Source organism: Littorina saxatilis, linkage group LG13, assembly GCF_037325665.1.
Source record: "Littorina saxatilis isolate snail1 linkage group LG13, US_GU_Lsax_2.0, whole genome shotgun sequence".
NCBI lineage: Eukaryota > Metazoa > Mollusca > Gastropoda > Littorinimorpha > Littorinidae > Littorina > Littorina saxatilis.
Genome location: NC_090257.1, coordinates 14605484 through 14625293, shown reverse-complemented (window position 1 = coordinate 14625293; position 19810 = coordinate 14605484). Strand labels below are relative to the sequence as shown.

The 19810-nt window shown below is 43.8% G+C and overlaps 1 protein-coding gene across 9 annotated transcripts in view; it reads left to right on the top strand.

The window, feature by feature from the left end:
• LOC138983687 (run domain Beclin-1-interacting and cysteine-rich domain-containing protein-like) overlaps window positions 1-19810 on the top strand; it is a 220106-nt gene that overhangs the window by 60569 nt on the left and 139727 nt on the right. For all 9 annotated transcript variants that reach the window (XM_070356975.1, XM_070356968.1, XM_070356972.1 and 6 more), the window contains 2 exons: window positions 12468-12574; window positions 13538-13717. In XM_070356975.1, coding sequence (XP_070213076.1) covers window positions 12468-12574; window positions 13538-13717 — 287 coding nt within the window. The remainder of the gene's footprint in view (window positions 1-12467; window positions 12575-13537; window positions 13718-19810) is intronic.

The following is a 19810-nucleotide window of genomic DNA, read 5'->3' as shown; positions in this document are numbered from 1 at the left end:
TAAAAGTATATGATCAACAACGAAAAAAGCTTTTAGATTGACTAAATTAGTAAAAATTATTGAATGATAAATAAGCAAAGCGATGAATCAAAACATGTTAGTTCACGGATGACAAAATAACTTCAAAACTATATTCATCAGAATGATTTGAACTTTTGCAGAAATGTTTTTAAGATGTTCTCATAGATGTTTTGTTCGAAAGGATAAGAGCTCTAGGAAAAAAAGTTAAAGTGACACAAATTAATGTTGACTTTGTGGGTACAGAATTTATCATTTTATGAAAACTGGAAAATGTGTATCTCTTTAACTTTTTCCCTAGAGCTTATCCTTTCGAACAAAACATCTATGAGAACATCTAAAACATTCTGCAAAAGTTCAAATCATTCTGATGAACAGTTTTGAAGTGAGAATAGTTATCATTGTCTTTCTCATACAACACCGGGATGAACTCGGACAGTATTCATCCAAATAAAATTCTTGATCACATGTGAAAACCAAAACAGAACACCAACAAACCAACAATTTACCCAAACAATTTTTTTTTTTCCTTTCGAGGACACCCCATCTAAGTCATCTAAGTAACTGTCCAGACGTACTTTTTAAGAATATACATTTATTTTAAGAACATATTATTTAGCAAGCTCTTTCTAATCACATGCATTATCATTTTAAATGACACAACCATCAGTGCTGTTCCTGCAGTCATTTTTGTGCATGAGGAAGTCCCGCTATCCATGGCTATAAGTAACTGTCCGGGGAAATAGGCGAAAAAGCAGTAACTTCTTTTGATCCCATTTTGATGGTCTTTTTATAAACGAACACCGCTAAAACAACCTTCAAAATTGTTAAGTTTAGATACAGGGTGTTGCCGTTGTTAACTGCTGCGGTGAGACTCTGACTCGGATCAGTCTAGTAGGGAAGCAACTAAGAGAAAAAATAGTCTCGGGGGTTCATTAACGGTCATCTATGTTACCGGCTTTTTACAGCAAATGAGAAAGAATAAATGCTCCAAATTGTGATTTGGTTAACGCCCACCAGAGCATCCTACGAAAAAAGATTGGCAGGTGGCTCCTGGCTCTGTCGTGAGGTCAAATTCAAGCACCCGTCATCTCCGTTACCGTCATGTAGCTTGAAAACACACATATGTAGCATGTATATACGGAATTTATTTAAATCACGACAGGCACCCCATTTTCCTGTGTTGGTGAACGATAGAAAAACAGAAATATTGAACATAAAGCCCACAAAAATTAAAGAACTTTTCCAAATTTACTGGTCGCTTCATATTGACATTGAGTAAAAACAAAATAACCTGTTCTGGTTAGAGAATTGATTTGACTTTCTCCTCGCATGTAAAAGTTGTCAAGTTTTGCCTGTTATGAATTTTCATCGATTTTTAAAGTGTACCATACGTTTTTGTCTGGTCGATATTTGGGGTACCCTTATTTGATGTCAAGTAATCCCTGTAAAAGAATCCGAAAAATGTGCCAGACATAGTCAAGTGGACTGCCTCAATAGAAAGTTTGAATTAAATGACACGGGATTATTATTGCTTTAGTTGGGGTGCAAGATTTAACGCAATAATTTTGTTGCTAAGTTTAAAAAAGTAAACGCAATCAAAACATAACAAAGCTAAAAAAAAAAATTTTGCTCACAGACAGTCATAAGTCATTACCATCAGTATGCATTATATGAATGTGAGTGCATTTCATTCCTTTTAGTTTCACCCTGAAAAGCTAGCCCTGTTGAGCTTAACTTAGTATTGTTGGCTTTACCATTAGTTTGTGATGTCTGGAGGATAATACAAGGGGTAATTAATAACTGTTTCGATATAAATGTGTAACTGAAGGTTACACTGAATGGGTATTAACTTCTTCGCTGCCAATAAATATTTGTATACGAAGCATTATCTGCATTTACCTGTATGTATAGCAACTTATTGTGTGCCCTTGATGCATAAATGAACACACACACAAACACACACACACACCCACACACACACACACACACACACACACACACACACACACACAATAATAATGATTGTCAGTAAGTACTATTATGTTACATGACTGATGTGAAACAGTTGATTGGCTTATGGCAATGGGCTTAAAACTGTTAGCGCACTCTTGGAGTGCGCTAACTTTTCCAGAGAGGCCGTATTCTTCCGCCCTTTGCAACAGCAAGGCTGTGCCCCTTCTTTCGACTTGCGAAGATTCTTCTCATCCTCCGTGTTAGTGACATGTAGCTTATCTTCTCCACATTACCAAATAATGTGATGTCTCAATAATTTAAGTTATTGAGACATCCCAGTGCACTAAGGGATTTATAGAGCAAATCGAGAAAATTCATTATTGAACGAAGCGCAAAGCGCTGAGTTAAATAATTATTTTCAAGATTTGCTCTATAAATCTCTTAGCGCACTGTGATTGTTTCAATAACGATATTGTCAGTAACAACAATAGATTAGAACGTTTGAAAAGGCACATTTTTCTGCCAGCGTTTGGATCAATTGTGGACAGGTCGAGTTAGATCAACTTTTGTGTGTGTGTCGGCTTTGCGCATGTCGGGGGTATTGACGGTTTTATCGCCGACCATGCATTTTACGATTTGATTACCCTCTGTACCGTTTTATTGATTAGCAACTAACAGTATGAGTTACAGTTGTGCGAAATGTACCCGTTAGCATACAGTTTCACTTAAGTATTAATTATTGGTATAAAAAACAACATGTACCGAAATGTTCTACGCTCCCACAAAAATGAACGACCCCCAAGCAACTGAGTGGCGTCCCCTGATGTCAAACGACTCAAAGTGACACGTTGGTTCCCTCATTCGCAAAAAAATAAAGTTGGCATGTTATTTCTCGCAATGTAGCTTCATTCATCTGGGAGGTTGGTGCTATGATTACATGGTAAGAATGTTTTGAAGCCTTCGCGTGTTCTGTTTACATCGTAGTTGTCTTGAAATATGCGAAAATTGTTCATTTCAGTCCTGAACTGATGGTGTCGTCTGCTACATTTTCGAGTGAGACAGTCTATTGAATCAGTCGACTTCCAAATGCTGCTTTGTCCAGTTGATTGGCTAATGGCGATGCGCTTAAATCTGTTAGCGCACTCTTGGAGTGCGCTAACTTTTCCACAGAGCGTATTCTTACGCCCTTTGCCAAAGTGAGACTGTACTCTCATCCTCACCCCCCGCGGGTTAGGGGGAAGAATTTACCCGATGCTCCCCAGCATGTCGTAAGAGGCGACTAACGGATTCTGTTTCTCCTTTTACCCTTGTTAAGTGTTTCTTGTATAGAATATACAAAGATTTTAGTCAAGCAGTATGTAAGAAATGTTAAGTCCTTTGTACTGGAAACTTGCATTCTCCCAGTAAGGTCATATATTGTACTACGTTGCAAGCCCCTGGAGCAATTTTTGAGTCACTTGAGAAAAAGTGACTCTATGTAATCGGTCAGTGTTAGTCTGTCCGGCCGGCCGTCCAGCCGGCCGTCCGTAGACACCACCTTAACGTTGGACTTTTCTCGGAAACTATCAAAGCGATCGGGCTCATATTTTGTTTAGTCGTGACCTCCAATGACCTCTACACTTTAACGATGGTTTCGTTGACCTTTGACCTTTTTCAAGGTCACAGGTCAGCGTCAAAGGAAAAATTAGACATTTTATATCTTTGACAAAGTTCATCGGATGTGATTGAAACTTTGTAGGATTATTCTTTACATCAAAGTATTTACATCTGTAGCCTTTTACGAACGTTATCAGAAAAACAAGGGAGATAACTAGCCTTTTCTGTTCGGCAACACACAACTTAACGTTGGGCTTTTCTCGGAAACTATAAAAGTGACCGGGCTCAAATTTTATGTGAACGTGACTCATTGTGTTGTGAATAGCAATTTCTTCCTGTCCATCTGATGCCTCATATAATATTCAGAACTGCGAAAGTGACTCGATCGAGCGTTTGCTCTTCTTGTTTGATTAGTGCTTTTGTGAACAAGAAACAATTAACAAGTGGCTCTATCCCATCTCCCCCCCCCCCCCCCCCCCCTTTCCCCGTCGCGATATAACCTTCGTGGTTGAAAACGACGTTAAACACCAAATAAAGAAAGAAAGAAAGAACTCTCATCCTCAGAATTAATTAATGACATGTAGCTTATATTCTCCACTTTACCAAAAAATAACCATACATTTCCTGCGGCTCAAAGCAGAAGGTTTTTTCTCTGACAGATCGCAGGCGCCTGTGCCACAGTTAAGCCCACTGATCTAAAAATAGAAGCGGCTGTATCTCTTCCACAAATGGTCTCTTCTCGTTTTGACTTGCAAAGATTCTTCTCATATGCCGTGTTAGTGGCATGTAGCTTATTAACCACATTACTAAATGATGAGTTAGTATAAAATTCCCAGCGGCAAACAGAAAACACAAGTGTTATTCCGATAACGTACCAGCTAGACCAGCATTTGGAAGTCGACTCTGTTATAGTAGACTACACTGAAATAACGACTGCATCAGTTCAGTGAATGAATGGTTTCCGAATTATTATTTCAAGGCAACAACAATCGGAATCGAAAACGTGCAGGGTTAAGAACGTTCTTACCATGTATAAAACTTATTACCAGCCTGCCTCATGCGTGCAGACGAGCAATTGTTGTTTTTGAAATGAGACTGCAGTGCAGTGGTTCGATTGCCCTAGCCGCCCAGCAGACGACATAAACCCCGCAGCAAATTAACATGTTGGGCAAATGTGAACAAACAAACGATGGGGACATAATACGTGTAGGGTTCACAGCATTCTTACGGTTCATATATAGTACCAGTCTCCCCGATGAGTGAAGATACAACACAAGAAACATACCACATTTACTTTGAAAATGTGCTAGCCGTGGCCTTGGAGTCAATTCAAGGGGCAACACTCTGCACAGTCAATCTGTCGAAGCTCGATGAAGGTTTCGAATCGCAAATAACTAAGAGCACAGTCCTTTCTCCGAGTTTAAATGAGGTCTCTATGAAAGATCATCACTTTTTAGCTTAACGCTACACTGGAATTTACCAACAGAAATTAAAACAAGAGTTTGCGTGTGACGAAAGCACGACACACTTGAGACAGCCCACACAAAAGTAGATCTGACACAAACCTGACCACACAGTTACGCCGATCCAAATGCGCGTTGCAAAATATGCGTTTTGAATCTTCTTTTTTCTCTGGCGGTACTGACAATATTGTTATTGAAACAATCCCAGTGCACTAAGGGATTTATAGAGCAAATCTTGAAAATAATTATTGAACTCAGCGCTATGCGCTTCGTTCAATAATGAATTTTCTCGATTTGCTCTATAAATCCCTTAGTGCACTGGGATGTTTCAATAACTTAAATAATAATAATATTTCATGATATTTAAAAAGTGCATGTATCCAGGGTTAAACCCTGCTCAAAGCACTGTACAATCATTGGAAGAAAATACAACAACATAACATTATTTATAGTGCAATCACACACATATCAATGAATAACACATTGCACTATAAAACATTATCACAAACACATGCACGGACACACACACGCACTATATAATACACATTGCACAATAATACATTATCACAAACATACGCACTCACACGCGCGCGCGTACAACACACGTACGTGAAAAACTATGTACAGTACATGGGGCATAAATGGCCATCAGGTACGGACCAGGCTTGAAAGTGTATTTTATGGTAAATGTTTGCGAAAAAGGTGTGTTTTTAGTTTTGATTTGAACTGTGACAGGGAAGAGCAATTGCGGAGGTCAGCGGGCAGTGAATTCCAAACAGAAGGGGCTTGATACTTGTAACTGGTTGGTCTAGGTTCGTTTAGGCAATTTACCAGATGGATACAGATTATAGTCAATCGTTCAGAAGGACAGCCAACATCGTATGTAGACAGGAAAAGGAAGATACTTTATTCATACGCATGTCCGGATACATAATTAACCAAGGGGAATTATTCTTTAGCATACTACCTAATAGAATAGCAGCAGTTATCTCCTCAACATCTCCCCTTTTTACAAAAGGAATTAAAGAAATCATCTTTAACTTTATGAATACTAGGACATGTAACTTTTCCGAAATAAATTCAAATTCAAAATACCAAAGCGGTTAACATATTGTTCTGATTCTTTTAACTTGTGTCTGTTCGCGGTAATGTTCTGATTCTTTGCATTTGATCTCGTTCACAATGTTCGATACCACTGTTTCCGATTACCGTCTGTCAAATGAACACACTGTTGCCTATCTTCACTGAATAGCATTTTTCTTCTTCTTCTTCTTCGTCGTTCGCTCAGACAGCAACTCCGGAGGCCCTGATGAAGGCTGCTGTACGCCGGAGGCTCTCCATGGGTCCATAGAGTTTGTCCCCCATCGGTGTGTCAGCAGGCCAGGTCTCTGCTCGCAAGTTTTGGTGTGTTGGACAGTCCTGCAGGAAGTGTTCCACTGTCATTGGAGATGTGCCACAGGGGCACGATGCAGAATCACCAATGTGGAATTTGGTATATAGGTGATGTTTGAGTCTGCAATGGCCTGTTCTCAGTCTCACAATGACCACTTGGTCATCTCTGGGTAGGAGGTAGTAGGCATCCTTTTTGTTGTAGTCTGGGTGTTGGTGGAGCCGTCTTCTCTTCTGCTTCTCTTTGACTATAGTCTTGGCCTCTTCATAGATGAATAGCATTCATGAACTTTAACGAAAGAAAACGAATCCGAAATATTATTTTTCGGTACGTTCCGATACTTAGTCTCTGGGTGTTAGTCTCTGGGTGTCGGAGTACTGTCCTCGGTATCCACACTGCTATCCTAAGGAGGATCAGGACCAACAACTGGAACGGTGTCTGCCCCGCTTCCAGTACTGGATCGGCTTCTTTGCTGGCTGGAGCTGGAGCCACCGGACGAAGATGAAGATGTTTCCAGTTGCGTCTTCGGTCCCCAGTAGGTGTACGGGCGATGTAGAATCTTAGTGCGCACTGCTCTCGCACCTCAGCTGGTAGTTTCCACACCTTCTCACCATCACACTTGACAAAAACTTGGGTCGCCTGGCTGTAGAGGTGAAAGCGACTGTACCCCGTGGTGCCTGTCAAATGCCTGCTTCGTCACGTTGTTGTAGTTCGTCTCGGTTGATGTTCTTCGGTTTTAAGTTCTCAGGAAGACATGGCAGGGTGTTTCGAAGTCGTCTTCCAAACGCTAATTAGTTCTGCTGGACTTGCTCCAAGGGCAGGTATCGGTGTTGAACGATACACCAACAGTCCCAAGAAAATGTCGTCTTGGCAGAGAATCCTTTTCGCGATTTTCATCGCGCTTTCCGCCTCGCCGTTTGCCTGAGGATAGTGAGGGTTGGACGTTACGTGCTTGAAACGCAAGTCTCTTGAAAATGCTTGAAACTCAGCTGAGGTAAACTGTGTACCATTGTCTGATACAAGAGTCTCTGGAATCCCATGCCATGAAGAGCGAAAATGTTCTTGAGCTTCAGAATCACTGTTCTGGACGTTGTATCTGGTAGGTAAGCTACATCCAGGTATCTGGAATAATAGTCCATCACGACTAGGTAGTTCTGTCCATTCAGTTCCATCAAGTCAGTTCCCACTTTCTGGAATGGTCTCTCTGGCAGAGCTGACAGAATCAATGGTTCTGAACGCTGAGTGGGTAGGCGCTCGGTGCAGAAGTTGGACTTAGCCAACCCGATCCTGTATGTCCTTACTGATGGAAAGCCAGTACCACACACATTGGTTGGCTCGCTCTCTGCACTTGTTCACACCTTGATGTCCATCATGGATGTGTTCCAGTATGTCTTTCCTCATGCTGAAGGGAATCACGATTCTGTCGCCTTTGATGAGTAGTCCGTTGTTTACAGTAAGTTCTCCTCTCACTGCAAACAAATCTCTGGCTGCTAGCTTCACATCTTCTTTGTACCGCGGCCACCCAGTCTCGGTGTCCTCGAGCGCTGTTTTCAGGTTGACGTCTTTGAGAGTCTCTGCCCGAATCTGCTCAAGCCTGCGGTCCGACATTGGCCATGAGGATGCGACTGTGGCGACGTAAGCTTCTACATCGTTCTGTAGTTCTTCTTGTCGAAGAGAAGTGTTGCGTCCCGTCAAGGGACTATGTGAAAGTGTGTCCGCCACAAACATCTCCTTACCAGGGTTGTATCTGGGTTCGGGTTTGAATCGCATCAAACGCATCAACATGCGTTGGCAACGCAATGACGTATCCGTTAAGTCCTTGTGTTAATCAAGGGTATCAGGGGTTTGTGATCTGTGCACAATACAAATGTCTCGAGGCCTACCAGGTATCTCTCGAATTTCTCACACGCCCACACTGTCGCAAGACACTCCTTCTCTATCTGAGCGTAATGTTCTTTTGTGAGAGTTCTGGAACAGAAAGCCACTGGACGAAGTCCCTCTTCTAGTTCCTGCAACAACACTGCGCTTAGTCCGTAACTGCTTGCGTCAGCGCTCACCGTCATTGGTTTAGCTGGATCAAAGATGCCAGAATCCCGATGCAGCGTTGAGCTTCGAGAACAATGATGATCCACGTAGCTGGTGTATGACGTTGTCTACTGTCGGCATCATGTAGCTGGTGTATGACGTTGTCTATACTGTCGGCATCATGTAGCTGGTGTATGACGTTGTCTACTGTCGGCATCATGTAGCTGGTGTATGACGTTGTCTACTGTCGGCATCATGTAGCTGGTGTATGACGTTGTCTACTGTCGGCATCATGTAGCTGGTGTATGACGTTGTCTACTGTCGGCATCATGTAGCGTTCACGCTCAACAGCCTGGTTCAACTTCTTCAGATCAACACAGATTCTAATCTTGCCATTCGGTTTCACTACCGGTACGATAGGCACTACCCATTCTGTAGGCTCTGTGATATCCTCGATGACATTTCCTTCTCTCATTCTCTTCAATTCCTCCTTCACTTTGTCCATGAGAGGAATAGGAATGCGTCGTGCCACCGGAAAGGAGTAAGGAACTGCTCCTTCTCTCAGCTTTATCTTGACTGGTGTACACTTCACTTCACCGAAGTTCACACTGTTCAGTCTTTTCACAAAACCCATGGAGTTTGCCGTCTTTCTGCTCAGAAGGTTGTCATTGTTTCATTGTCGATGACGTACACCTTGACAGGCAGGTCTGACACTATCAACTGAAAACTTCCCATGACGTTCAGTTTACCTGACCTGGGCTTATCAGTCTTACAGTCTCACAATTGGCTGTAGTTTCGGCTTTCCCAAAAAGCTCCAGGTTCGCTTGCTCACGATGTTCACATCTGCACCGGTGTCTATTTTGATATCGACTCTCCTGATGGTTCTTCACCATTGTCCACAGAATCAACAAAAAATGTCTCTTCAGTCACCTGTGGTACATTGTTTGCTGGTGCTGAATTAACCTTGTTCACACTTTTGCTTTTACACACACGAGCAAAATGTGAGAGTTTATGACACTTGTTACATCTCTTAATTCCATGTGCTGGACACTGTCCCCTTTGGTGTGTTCCGCCGCACTTGCTACACGCGCGACAGTTGCCGCCAGTCATCTTTTGTACTTAAAAGAGGCCGCGTTGAGCGATGCACTTTTAATTGCTGTTTGACCTCTTTGCTGATTTCACTTGCTGTCTAGCAAATGTCACTGCTTTTTCTAGAGTCAGGTCGCTTTGAAGTTGAAGTTTCTCTGAACATTCACTATCGTTGCACCCGAGAACGAGCCTGTCTCTGATTGTGTCATCTTTGTTTTCAAAATCAGCATACTGTGCCAAATCAAACAATGTACACACGTACTGTTCCAGTTCCACTCTTTCTCCTTCCTTCTGGTCTCTTCTGTAGAATTTTGCTCTCTCTCGAATCACGCTTCGCTTTGGTGCAAAGTGCATGTCCAAACAAGCAAGAACAATGTCAAATTTTCCCCCATCCTCTTCAGAGAGGTTAAACTGGGCTAGTATCTTCTCTGCATCACTCCCCATTGATTATATGAGACTACTAACTTGTACTCATCTACACTTCATTGTTCAGCTTCGATGCGAATCTGTGGCGAAGAAATCACTGTTACCAATCTGGCCATGCCGATGGGTTGTCGAATGGAAAATTCGATGGAGATTTAAATGCCATCACGTCCAGATCTAGTTTACCAGAACAGAGTGCCACCATGTAACGGGTTGGTCAAGGTTCGTTTAGGCAATTTACCAGATGGATGCAGATTATTCAATATGTCAATTGTACAGAAGGACAGCCGACATCGTGTGTAGACAGGAAAAAGAAGATACATTATTTATACGCATGTCCGCATACATAATTAACCAAGAGGAATTATTCGTTAGCATACTACCTAATAGTCTAGCAGCCATTATCTCCTCACCGGCACGGTTGGCCTAGTGGTAAGGCGTCCGCCCCGTGATCGGGAGGTCGTGGGTTCGAACCCCGGCCGGGTCATACCAAAGACTTTGAAATTGGCAATCTAGTGGCTGCTCCGCCTGGCGTCTGGCATTATGGGGTTAGTGCTAGGACTGGTTGGTCCGGTGTCAGAATAATGTGACTGGGTGAGACATGAAGCCTGTGCTGCGACTTCTGTCTTGTGTGTGGCGCACGTTATATGTCAAAGCAGCACCGCCCTGATATGGCCCTTCATGGTCGGCTGGGCGTTAAGCAAACAAACAAAACAACAACAAAAAATTATCTCCTCAACAATACTTAAAGGATTTCTTTCCGTACGTTTCCAGTTTAGATTTTGGTACTTTGAGGAGCTTTTCAGAGCTGGACCTGAGAGAGCGAGAGGGTTCGTAGATGTTCAGTACTGAGGATAGGTATGAGGGAAGGGTGTTATCAAAGTGCCTAAAAGAGAGACATGAATGTAATTTTGTACTCCACCCTGGCTTCCACGGGAAGCCAATGGCACACACACACACACACACACACACACACACACACACACACACACACACACACACACACACACACACACACACACACACACACACCCACACACATTGTTTGTTTTTACATTTAGTCAAGTTTTAACTAAATGTTTTAATATAGACTGGGAATCGAGACGAGGGTTGTGGTGTATCTGTGTGTGTGTGTGTGTGTGTGTGTGTGTGTTTGTGTGTGTGTAGAGCGATTCTGAGAAAACTTTATACTTGAGCGATCTTCATGAAACTTCACATGAGAGTTCCTGGGTATGATTCCCCAGACTGTTTTTTCCTTTTTTCGATAAATGTCTTTGATGACTTCATATCCGACTTTTAGTGACAGTTTAGGCAGCACTGTCACGCCCTAATTTTGTTTACCAAATTGACTGAAATTTTGGTCAAGCAATCTTCTATGAAGGCCAGACTATTGGATTACATTTCATAACCTTGAATGGTTGAAAACGACGTTAAACACCAAATAAAGAAAGAAAGAAAGAAAGATTACATTTCAGCTTGGAAGCTTAACAGTTAGTTAATAAGTTTGCTCATTAAAGTTGTCATTAAAATCAAATTCTCACTGACAGATTTAAAAATGATTGCATTGTATTCCTCATCTAACATCTTCTCGTGAATTAAAAAATATATAGATATGAAATGTTTACTTTTAAAATGTGCTCAAGAATGAAAGAAAATAGGTGTAGTATGTTCACATGACTACATGTCATTAAAATCAAATTCTCACTGACAGATTTAAAAATGATTGCATTGTATTCCTCATCTAACATCTTCTCGTGAATTAAAAAATATATAGATATGAAATGTTTACTTTTAAAATGTGCTCAAGAATGAAAGAAAATAGGTGTACTATGTTCACATGACTTCCCGGAGGCGAGCGTGACCCGGTCTTTGGGTGTGGTTCACAGAGACTATCTGAATGTACCGGTAGTCTCAGGGAAGACTGGTTTTTGGTGTTGATCTTTTAGTGTGATGCCGACAGATTGACTAAGTGTTTCTATATCGCTTCACGCAACTTGTTTCTTCTTGTTGTGAATGTTCTTTGGTGGTTTATTGAAAGGTTTCTTGCCCATGAAGCACATCAGCTGATGTCCCATAGACAATGAAAAAGTTAAAGTACTTCTGAATTAAACAGTAATCTGTACCAGAAAAAAAGAAACAAAAATGTTTTTTATTTGCGTTAAAAAGCTATTCATTGCATCTAAAATGGTAAAGGAGACAATTATATAGTTTGTTGTGTGTTTTACACTCTCAGTGGGCTTCATTGGTCTTGAAAGCTGCATGCCTCCTATGCATAAACGCTCTTGTCTTCATAGTCCTCCTGAATAAAATTTTTACACCTTGCCAAACTTGTTTTTACATTATTTTTGGCATCAAGAGGTTCTATATCACTGATTTTTTACATGATGTGGAACACTTGTGTATGGTCTGGGTCTGCGTTTGTTTCTGTGTGGTTCTGCTTGCCTGGGTATTTGCTTAAAGCCTGTTTGAAACTATATATGTGAAAAAAATCATGCATCTTTCGACAGTGAGCCTTCACAGGGGAGACAGCCTATTCCAACCTCCAGCCAAGGGACAGAGCCTCATGTCCTATTTATCAGAACAAGACTTCAACTACTGTGCATTACTGGAAAAGGTATGTGCTGTTTGTTCAACTTAACTGCAATGTTAACACACCTCTGTAATTTACCCCCAAGCATAATATAGTCTTTTTGAGTACATTGCCAAAACCACATTGTTCCCTGCCCCAAACCAAAGTATGTACCATAAGGGGCAATTTGAGACAGGCTTTTGACAGGCTGTAAGCATAATTACAGTTTGTTTGTTTGTTTGTTCGTTCATGGGCTGAAACTCCCACGGCTTTTACGTGTATGACCGTTTTTACCCCGCCATTTAGGCAGCCATACGCCGCTTTCGGAGGAAGCATGCTGGGTATTTTCGTGTTTCTATAACCCACCGAACATGGATTACAGGATCTTTTTCGTGCGCACTTGGTCTTGTGTTTGCGTGTACACACGGGGGTGTTCGGACACCGAGGAGAGTCTGCACACAAAGTTGACTCTGAGAAATAAATCTCTCGCCGAACGTGGGGATGAACTCACGCTGACAGCGGCCAACTGGATACAAATCCAGCGCGCTACCGACTGAGCTACATCCCCGCCCATAATTACAGTGAAACCCGGGACCCTTTTAAGACACCCTGAAGACAAGTCCCTCACTTTTAAAACCCTGTCTTCTCAGATTTTTTGTTTCATAATCTGTCAATTAACCCCCATTTTAAGACTCCCTCTATTTTAAAACCTGTTTTTCTCTTCTTTTTGTTTAGGTCCACTGTAATGGAAGATTTTCAGGGAACTCCATCGGGTTTGTATGGGTTGTAAAAATAGTGAATACCCTCGCTTTTCCTCTGACAAATAGATTCACTCGTGGTCCTGTCCACGTGTTTCCGTCACACCCCTCGCTAGTATTTGGCCCCTCCAATGTTTGTCCGAGTAAAAGCAAGAGTATTCACTCTTTCACAACCTATACAAACTTGACAGAGTTATTTTTGGAATTTGTCTGTTATTGTTGAATAATGATTGTGAACATCTACTTTTAGGAAAATGCTCACTTTGGGATCTCAGATGTCCTGATCAGCGTGTTTGAACAGATGAAGTGGGAGACATCATTACGCAAGTACTCCCTTGCAGAAAATGTGTCAGAAGAGGAGGAGTCAGATGAGGAGATCAATGAACTCAAACAACGCATTCGCATTCGTCGTCGGGAAAGGCTGGTGGAGGTACACACACACTCTTATCACATTTTTGTGATATGGATGGTTGCCACTCTTCTGGCTGGGAGCCAGAATTCCGATTTTTGAAAATGTCCTCAGCCGGAAATTTTGTTTAAAAAAAAATTCAATTTGTGAAAAAAAAAATTGGAGACAAAATCATATTGGTTGGTTTTGCTCAGTAGAATGTTTCACGGACTAGCGTGTCCGATCCAAGTTTTGACACTCTTTTGTGTGGAGGTGAAAATATCGCTTCCAGTTACATCTCTGTTGCCACAATTTGTGCGTATGGAGACTTCAGTAGCGTGTTTCGCTGTGACTATTTTACCGCCGTGCGTAAGAAACCGCATGAGGAGATCAATGCTAGTGCTAGTGCTCAGAAAACAAAAATGTCACACATTTCTTTGCTGATGATCACTGCCTGTTTCGTCTGTCAAACTTTGATCGCATCCCTTATTGGCTGACATTTCGTCCATCATCTTGAAAACGCTTGCACAAAAGCATATTGTTTCCAAAACACACAAAAAGCGACCAGTGAGATATAGTCCCGTGACTTCCATGGACTCGGTGGCCTTCTGGTACAGAACACTTGCATTTATGGTGTATGACCAGTCCTGTTTTGCAATGTGTCCTTTTGAAAGTTAGCAAGCGGAACAAAATAACGTGTAACTTGTTTCTGTTTTAATTCAAGCTATGATTCTACATTTATTTGAGAATTTAACTCCTGAAATGATGAATTGAAAAATTGTGGATGAAAGATTGTGGAAGCAAGTGCTGGAGAGAGAGAGAGATAACTCAGAACTCAGAACTTTATTACACAAGGATAAAGGTTATAGGCTAATCTCATCAGACGGCAAGTCTAAAACAAAAACAAACAACAAACAAAAAATTGGCAGCAATACATTGTTAAGCAGGGGCATAAACAGGCAGTTTAGTTTCAAGAAGAAGGGAGAGGGGGTCGAGGAAGTACGCATTCAGATTCACTTAACACATGCATATAAAATGAAAAACTTATGAGCATTGCATACATAATCAGAATACTCAATTAAAAACTAGATTTCAGGGGGCATTAAATTACATATTCTTACTCCGAATCACATATAAGCATCGACTCAGTTTTAGATGCTTAAAGCTTGAAAAATACGCTCTTGCCGTCAAAAAAGGGAAGTAGTCTCATCAAAAAAGACACTTAGCTTGGGCTAGGTCTATGAGGGTTACCTCCCATTTAGAGTGTGTGACGCAACTACCAGTTGCTTACACGTGGACTTGTCATACTGACATTTTCAGCTATAGAGAGCAGACATGTTTTTCAGCGCTCTCCGTGAGGAAGGTTTTCACCTGTCACCACCGGTCAACCCTCTCTCCAGTTTGGTGAGATCATTCAATAATTATTTTTGTTGATTATACGTTTGCCATTTACAGAATTTCGGCATGGAACTTAACTTCTGTGCTACCTTCAGATAGCAAAACAACTTTTTCGTCAGCATGGCTTGACGCAGACAAAGGCAAACATCGCATTACGAAGCAGGCAGAGGTAAAAAAATAAATCTAAAAAGACTAGCGATACAATTGTTCATGTCACTGACACTGTAAACAAAACGTCTTTTTCTGTACCTACCTCGTCTCCAGACGAACCTAGCGTCTCCTCGGAGACCATTTCAGTTTTGTCCGCCATGACACCCCCAGTGAATATTTCTCTGGTTTTGTCCTTTGTCCTCTCTTATTCCAGAGATTCGCAACTTGGTCAGTCAAGAGATGCAGAGGTCGTCTACGACCAGCAATTTTCTCCTTCCTCCAGCGGTCGGAGATAAGGGTTCGTTGGCGTCTTTGAGGTTTCCACCTCCCTCCGCCACCATTACCTCTCGAGACGTCACTTCCAGCATCTCCACGATGGCCGGCGCTTCCGGCCTTTCGTTTGGCGATAGACTTCTGTCACAATCTTCAGACCTGCCTTACAGTGTGCATTTCCCGGGTAGTGCCGTAAGTCACACGATTAGGCATTCTCTTTCGGGAGTTGGGTCTCTTCCTGATCGACCTCTACCACCCCACCTTCAAGGAGGTGGACTGGATAAGCAAGCTCCTTCGGGAGCATGATCAGAGTGCAAACACTATGCGCACGGTAACGTTATTCCTCTCTCTGTCGGACATCAAGGTGTCTCTTCTGGGAGCTCGGAATTTGGACAAGCAACCTTTGGGCAACATGGCTTCCGGCCACAGTCCATGCAGCAAGGTCAGGCACAACAGCTTCCGGCTAATGTGTACTCGCCACTATGTCTTCCTATCAACTTCCTCTGCCGAGGCAAGAAGTGTTCGAAGACAGTTTCAGACCGACAGGATTTCCAGTTCCCAGCACCTTCGATCAACCATGCCCAACAGAAAACAACGCTAATGGTCATAACCCTGTCCATCCTTCGGTATTTCCTGGCAATTCCCAGGGGTACAACGAATCATCATCAGCATTCGACATAGAATCGAAAGCAGATGAACAGACTCGAGTCACACTCCCGGCCAAGCTCAGACTTGCGCTAGAGGCAGCCGCAGAAGTGACTTCCAGATACTTTCCGGAAGGTGCGTCCTCGTCGGACGGCGCCGCGGTTTGTCCGCCTTCAGCGGCCGACGATTTCCAGAATTCTAAGGATTGTAGAATTTTTCGATTCGAAGAATCACCCTCAGTGGCTTACCACATGTCTCAAGTATTGGCCAGACCTGCCCCTTCCGGCAGCGGACTGGCCCCCACATCAGTGCCTCTACTTCTCGCTCATAGGCAAGCACCAGAAGCAGACGAGACATGGCTAGCGTCACCTGAACAGGCAATGACCTACACAGCCTCCGTTCAGAAGAAAATGCTTTTGCCTAAAGGTTCCAGAAACCTTATGAGCACTTACGCGGTACCCAGAGCAGTGCTCCCTATTCCACCAGAACTGAATCCGCTGCTCTTAAAGCCCCTTAGGATGGACACGGGTATCACGTACACAGATGCCACCATCTCCTCCCTCGAGGAGATAGGGCGGGCATCAATGGAACTTTCTTTGATTTCTGAGACCATCATTCGCGCTCTCTCGAGAGCACTGACAGAGTCTCTTGACCCTTTCACACTCAGTGAAGACGCATCAACGGATGACGTCGCTACACTGCTCTCGGCGTATGGGACTTCGTCTATTTTGCCCTCTGCTTCCCCACATGAGTCCTGTGCTCTTGTGGCGAATTTGCTTAGTTTTCTCATTCCAGAGATTTGCAACTTTGTTCTTGCCGAGAGGCATTGTTGTTACGTTGTTGTTGTTTCAGACGTTGTTAATAACACGTCTTTTTCAGTCCCAATTTTTTTCGCCAAATGAACTTAGCGTCCCTTTTGGGACTTCGTCTGTTTTGTCCACTACAGCAGTCCCTGCAATGTACGGCCCCCGGCGTGAGCGGACACCTGACATGTACGGACACATTTGCTCGGCACGGAGTGTTTTCCTTCTATATTTGCCCCCCCCTTAAACGGACACCTGCAAAACGTGGACACGGACACTCATTTTCGGTCCCAACAGCAGGTCATACCTCCAATGTACGGACAGACCATCGTCAAATTTTCACCACAACAAAATCGATAACAGAGCAGTCCGGCTCTTGGTGCAAAGATCACAGCCGCAATGGCGTGACGACAGTCACTGGTAACTTGAGTGCACCTGTACCCATCAGAAGGGGGGGTAGTTTTGGTCAGGAGTGGAGTACATGCGAAGATGCCAATATGAAACTGCACTGTGCTCTTTATTCTTGTCTGTTGGACGTAAACAACAGAAACCACAGTCGATGAAGGTCCTGAGCGAAAGAGAGTGAAAAACCGGCCACAGTTCTCAGCATCGTGTGTCTGTGTGTAACCTCTTTCATTGACAAGATACTCTTGTTTCCCCTCAGCCTTGACCAGTGAGTCGGTTGCCTAATCTGTGAACCCTTCAGTTGTCTTGCTGTGTCAAAAGTTACGACACAGTCAACTGGTTTTGCTCTGAGTGAACAGTTAGAGCTGACCTCTCTGGCCACAGCCCAACAGTACATGGCTGGAGGGAGGGAGTGAGAGAGAGAGGGGGGTGGGGTGGGGGGGGGGGTGGAGGGGTAGCTGGCTAAACTCTGTGGGGTGTCCGGTGTCACTGCTTGTCAGCAGGAAGAGCATTGGAGAGAAATAGAGAGGTGTACTCTTCCACACAATTTCCAAGCATCAGTTGTCACGGCTTGGGGTAGGCATTAGTGAGGGAGAGTGGGAGCTGTGTTATGTAGTGTATTTCCGACTGAAGAGTGAAAAGTCACTGCCATGCCACATGATCGGCATGCAGTCAATAAAGCCAGACAAGATGAAAATAAATTACATGATTATGACATGCAGCTCTATCTGCTGCTATTTATTCAAACTGGTTTTCAAGCTTATTCTTGCAAAGCATCTGCACACGCTCCTCTGTGCTGTGTTTCTTCTTCTTCCAATAATGTTCAGCGATCTCAGTGTTTGTGTGGCTGCTTTCGTATGTCAGTGCATGGTGAGTGTGTTCACTGCCTTGAGGATTTATTTTATCTCTTCTTTTCAACACTTTTCATACAAATCATTTTTACAGAACGTTTAAAGAAGTATTAGGAGTTTATTGTTTAGTAGCCACAAGAAGTGATTAGCATAGACTCAATCCTGTTGTTTGTGTGTCTCTGTGTGAGTGTATGGGGGAGGGGGTGGTGTGGTCACCCCTCCCGTGACCGGACACCTGCAATGTACGGACAGTTTTGCTATGGCCCAAGGGTGTCCGTTCATGAGAGGGACTGCTGTACTACCCCACCCGAGTCCAGTGCTCTTGTGGCAAATTTGCTTAGTTCTCTCATTCCAGAGATTCACAATCTTGTTCAAGCCGAGATGCAGAGGGCGACGCCGTCTTCCAGCTCCACTCTTCCCCCTGCGGTTGGGGATAGGAGTTCTCTAGCGTCTTTGAAGGTGCCGGCAGCTACGATTACCAGGGTTTTTTCCCCCGGTGCTCCGTCTTCATCTTTTGGTCCCGCCAGTGCTGCCAGCATTTCCGGTTCCTCAAACCTGTCTGAATGTTCTCATGAAACAATAAGACGCTCTCTTCCGGGAGAAAGGTTTCTTTCTGGCCGGCCTCTACCGTCTCCCATCTCAGGGCGGAGTTCGGATACGCTCGTCTCCTCGGAGACACAGCCAGTGCAGGGTCACTACCTGCTGAGGTTTGTCTGCCCCTTCTCTCGCTGGTGTTCGCCATCACGGGTTCACAGGAGTTTTGGGGCAGAGTCAGCAGCCAATCATGGCAGCTGCGCTTCCGGTTCTACCGGAAGTACAGGTCCACCCGGTCGAGCACACGGTGTTGTCTCGTCGGCGTCGGATCTAGGACTGGCCCTACAGGCATACTGGCTTCCGGCCACAGTCCGTGCAGCAGTCATTTCAGCCACCGGCTGCCTCGTCTGCCCGCACTTCCGGTTCCGACCGGAAATTTCGTTTCTCTCACTGACGGTTACTTGAGTACCTCAGGGAGTTCGGAACAACGGCTGGCCTACGGGCATCAAGGCTTTCAGCCTCAGCCTGTGCAACAGTCGTTCCACCCGTCCGCGGTGTCGATTAATGCACTCTCTGTTCCTGTGGCTTCGGATTTCGACTCTTCCTCCCTTCACCTTCAGCCTAGGCATGAGGTGAGGCAGGACGACTTCCGTTCGGTCGGGTTTTCGGCTTCCGGTTATCCCGATTACCCTTCTGCCACAGGCAACTATGACTACGGTCTTTGCCCGTCTGTCGCCGCGTCTGACTCTCAGTCTTTCGCCGGTTTCCGGTTATGCCGACCAGCCTTTTTGATTTATGGTCTTTGCCTGTCTGTTTCGGCTTTTGATACGCAGTCAATCGCCGACAAGCAGACTGGCCTACGGGCACTACGGCTTCCAGCCGTTTTCCACGCAGCACCAGTCACACCAGGGGTGCGTTGCATAGAGTGGACGTTCTGTTCGCGAAGAGACAAAAAGTTTTCATGTTGTAAGCAACGCTATGTTCGCGGCGAACTCAATTCTACCCTCTCTACCCACTTTCAAGTAAATGGACCCATCTCTTCGCTGACGGCCGAGTCCATGCATGCATATTAGGGG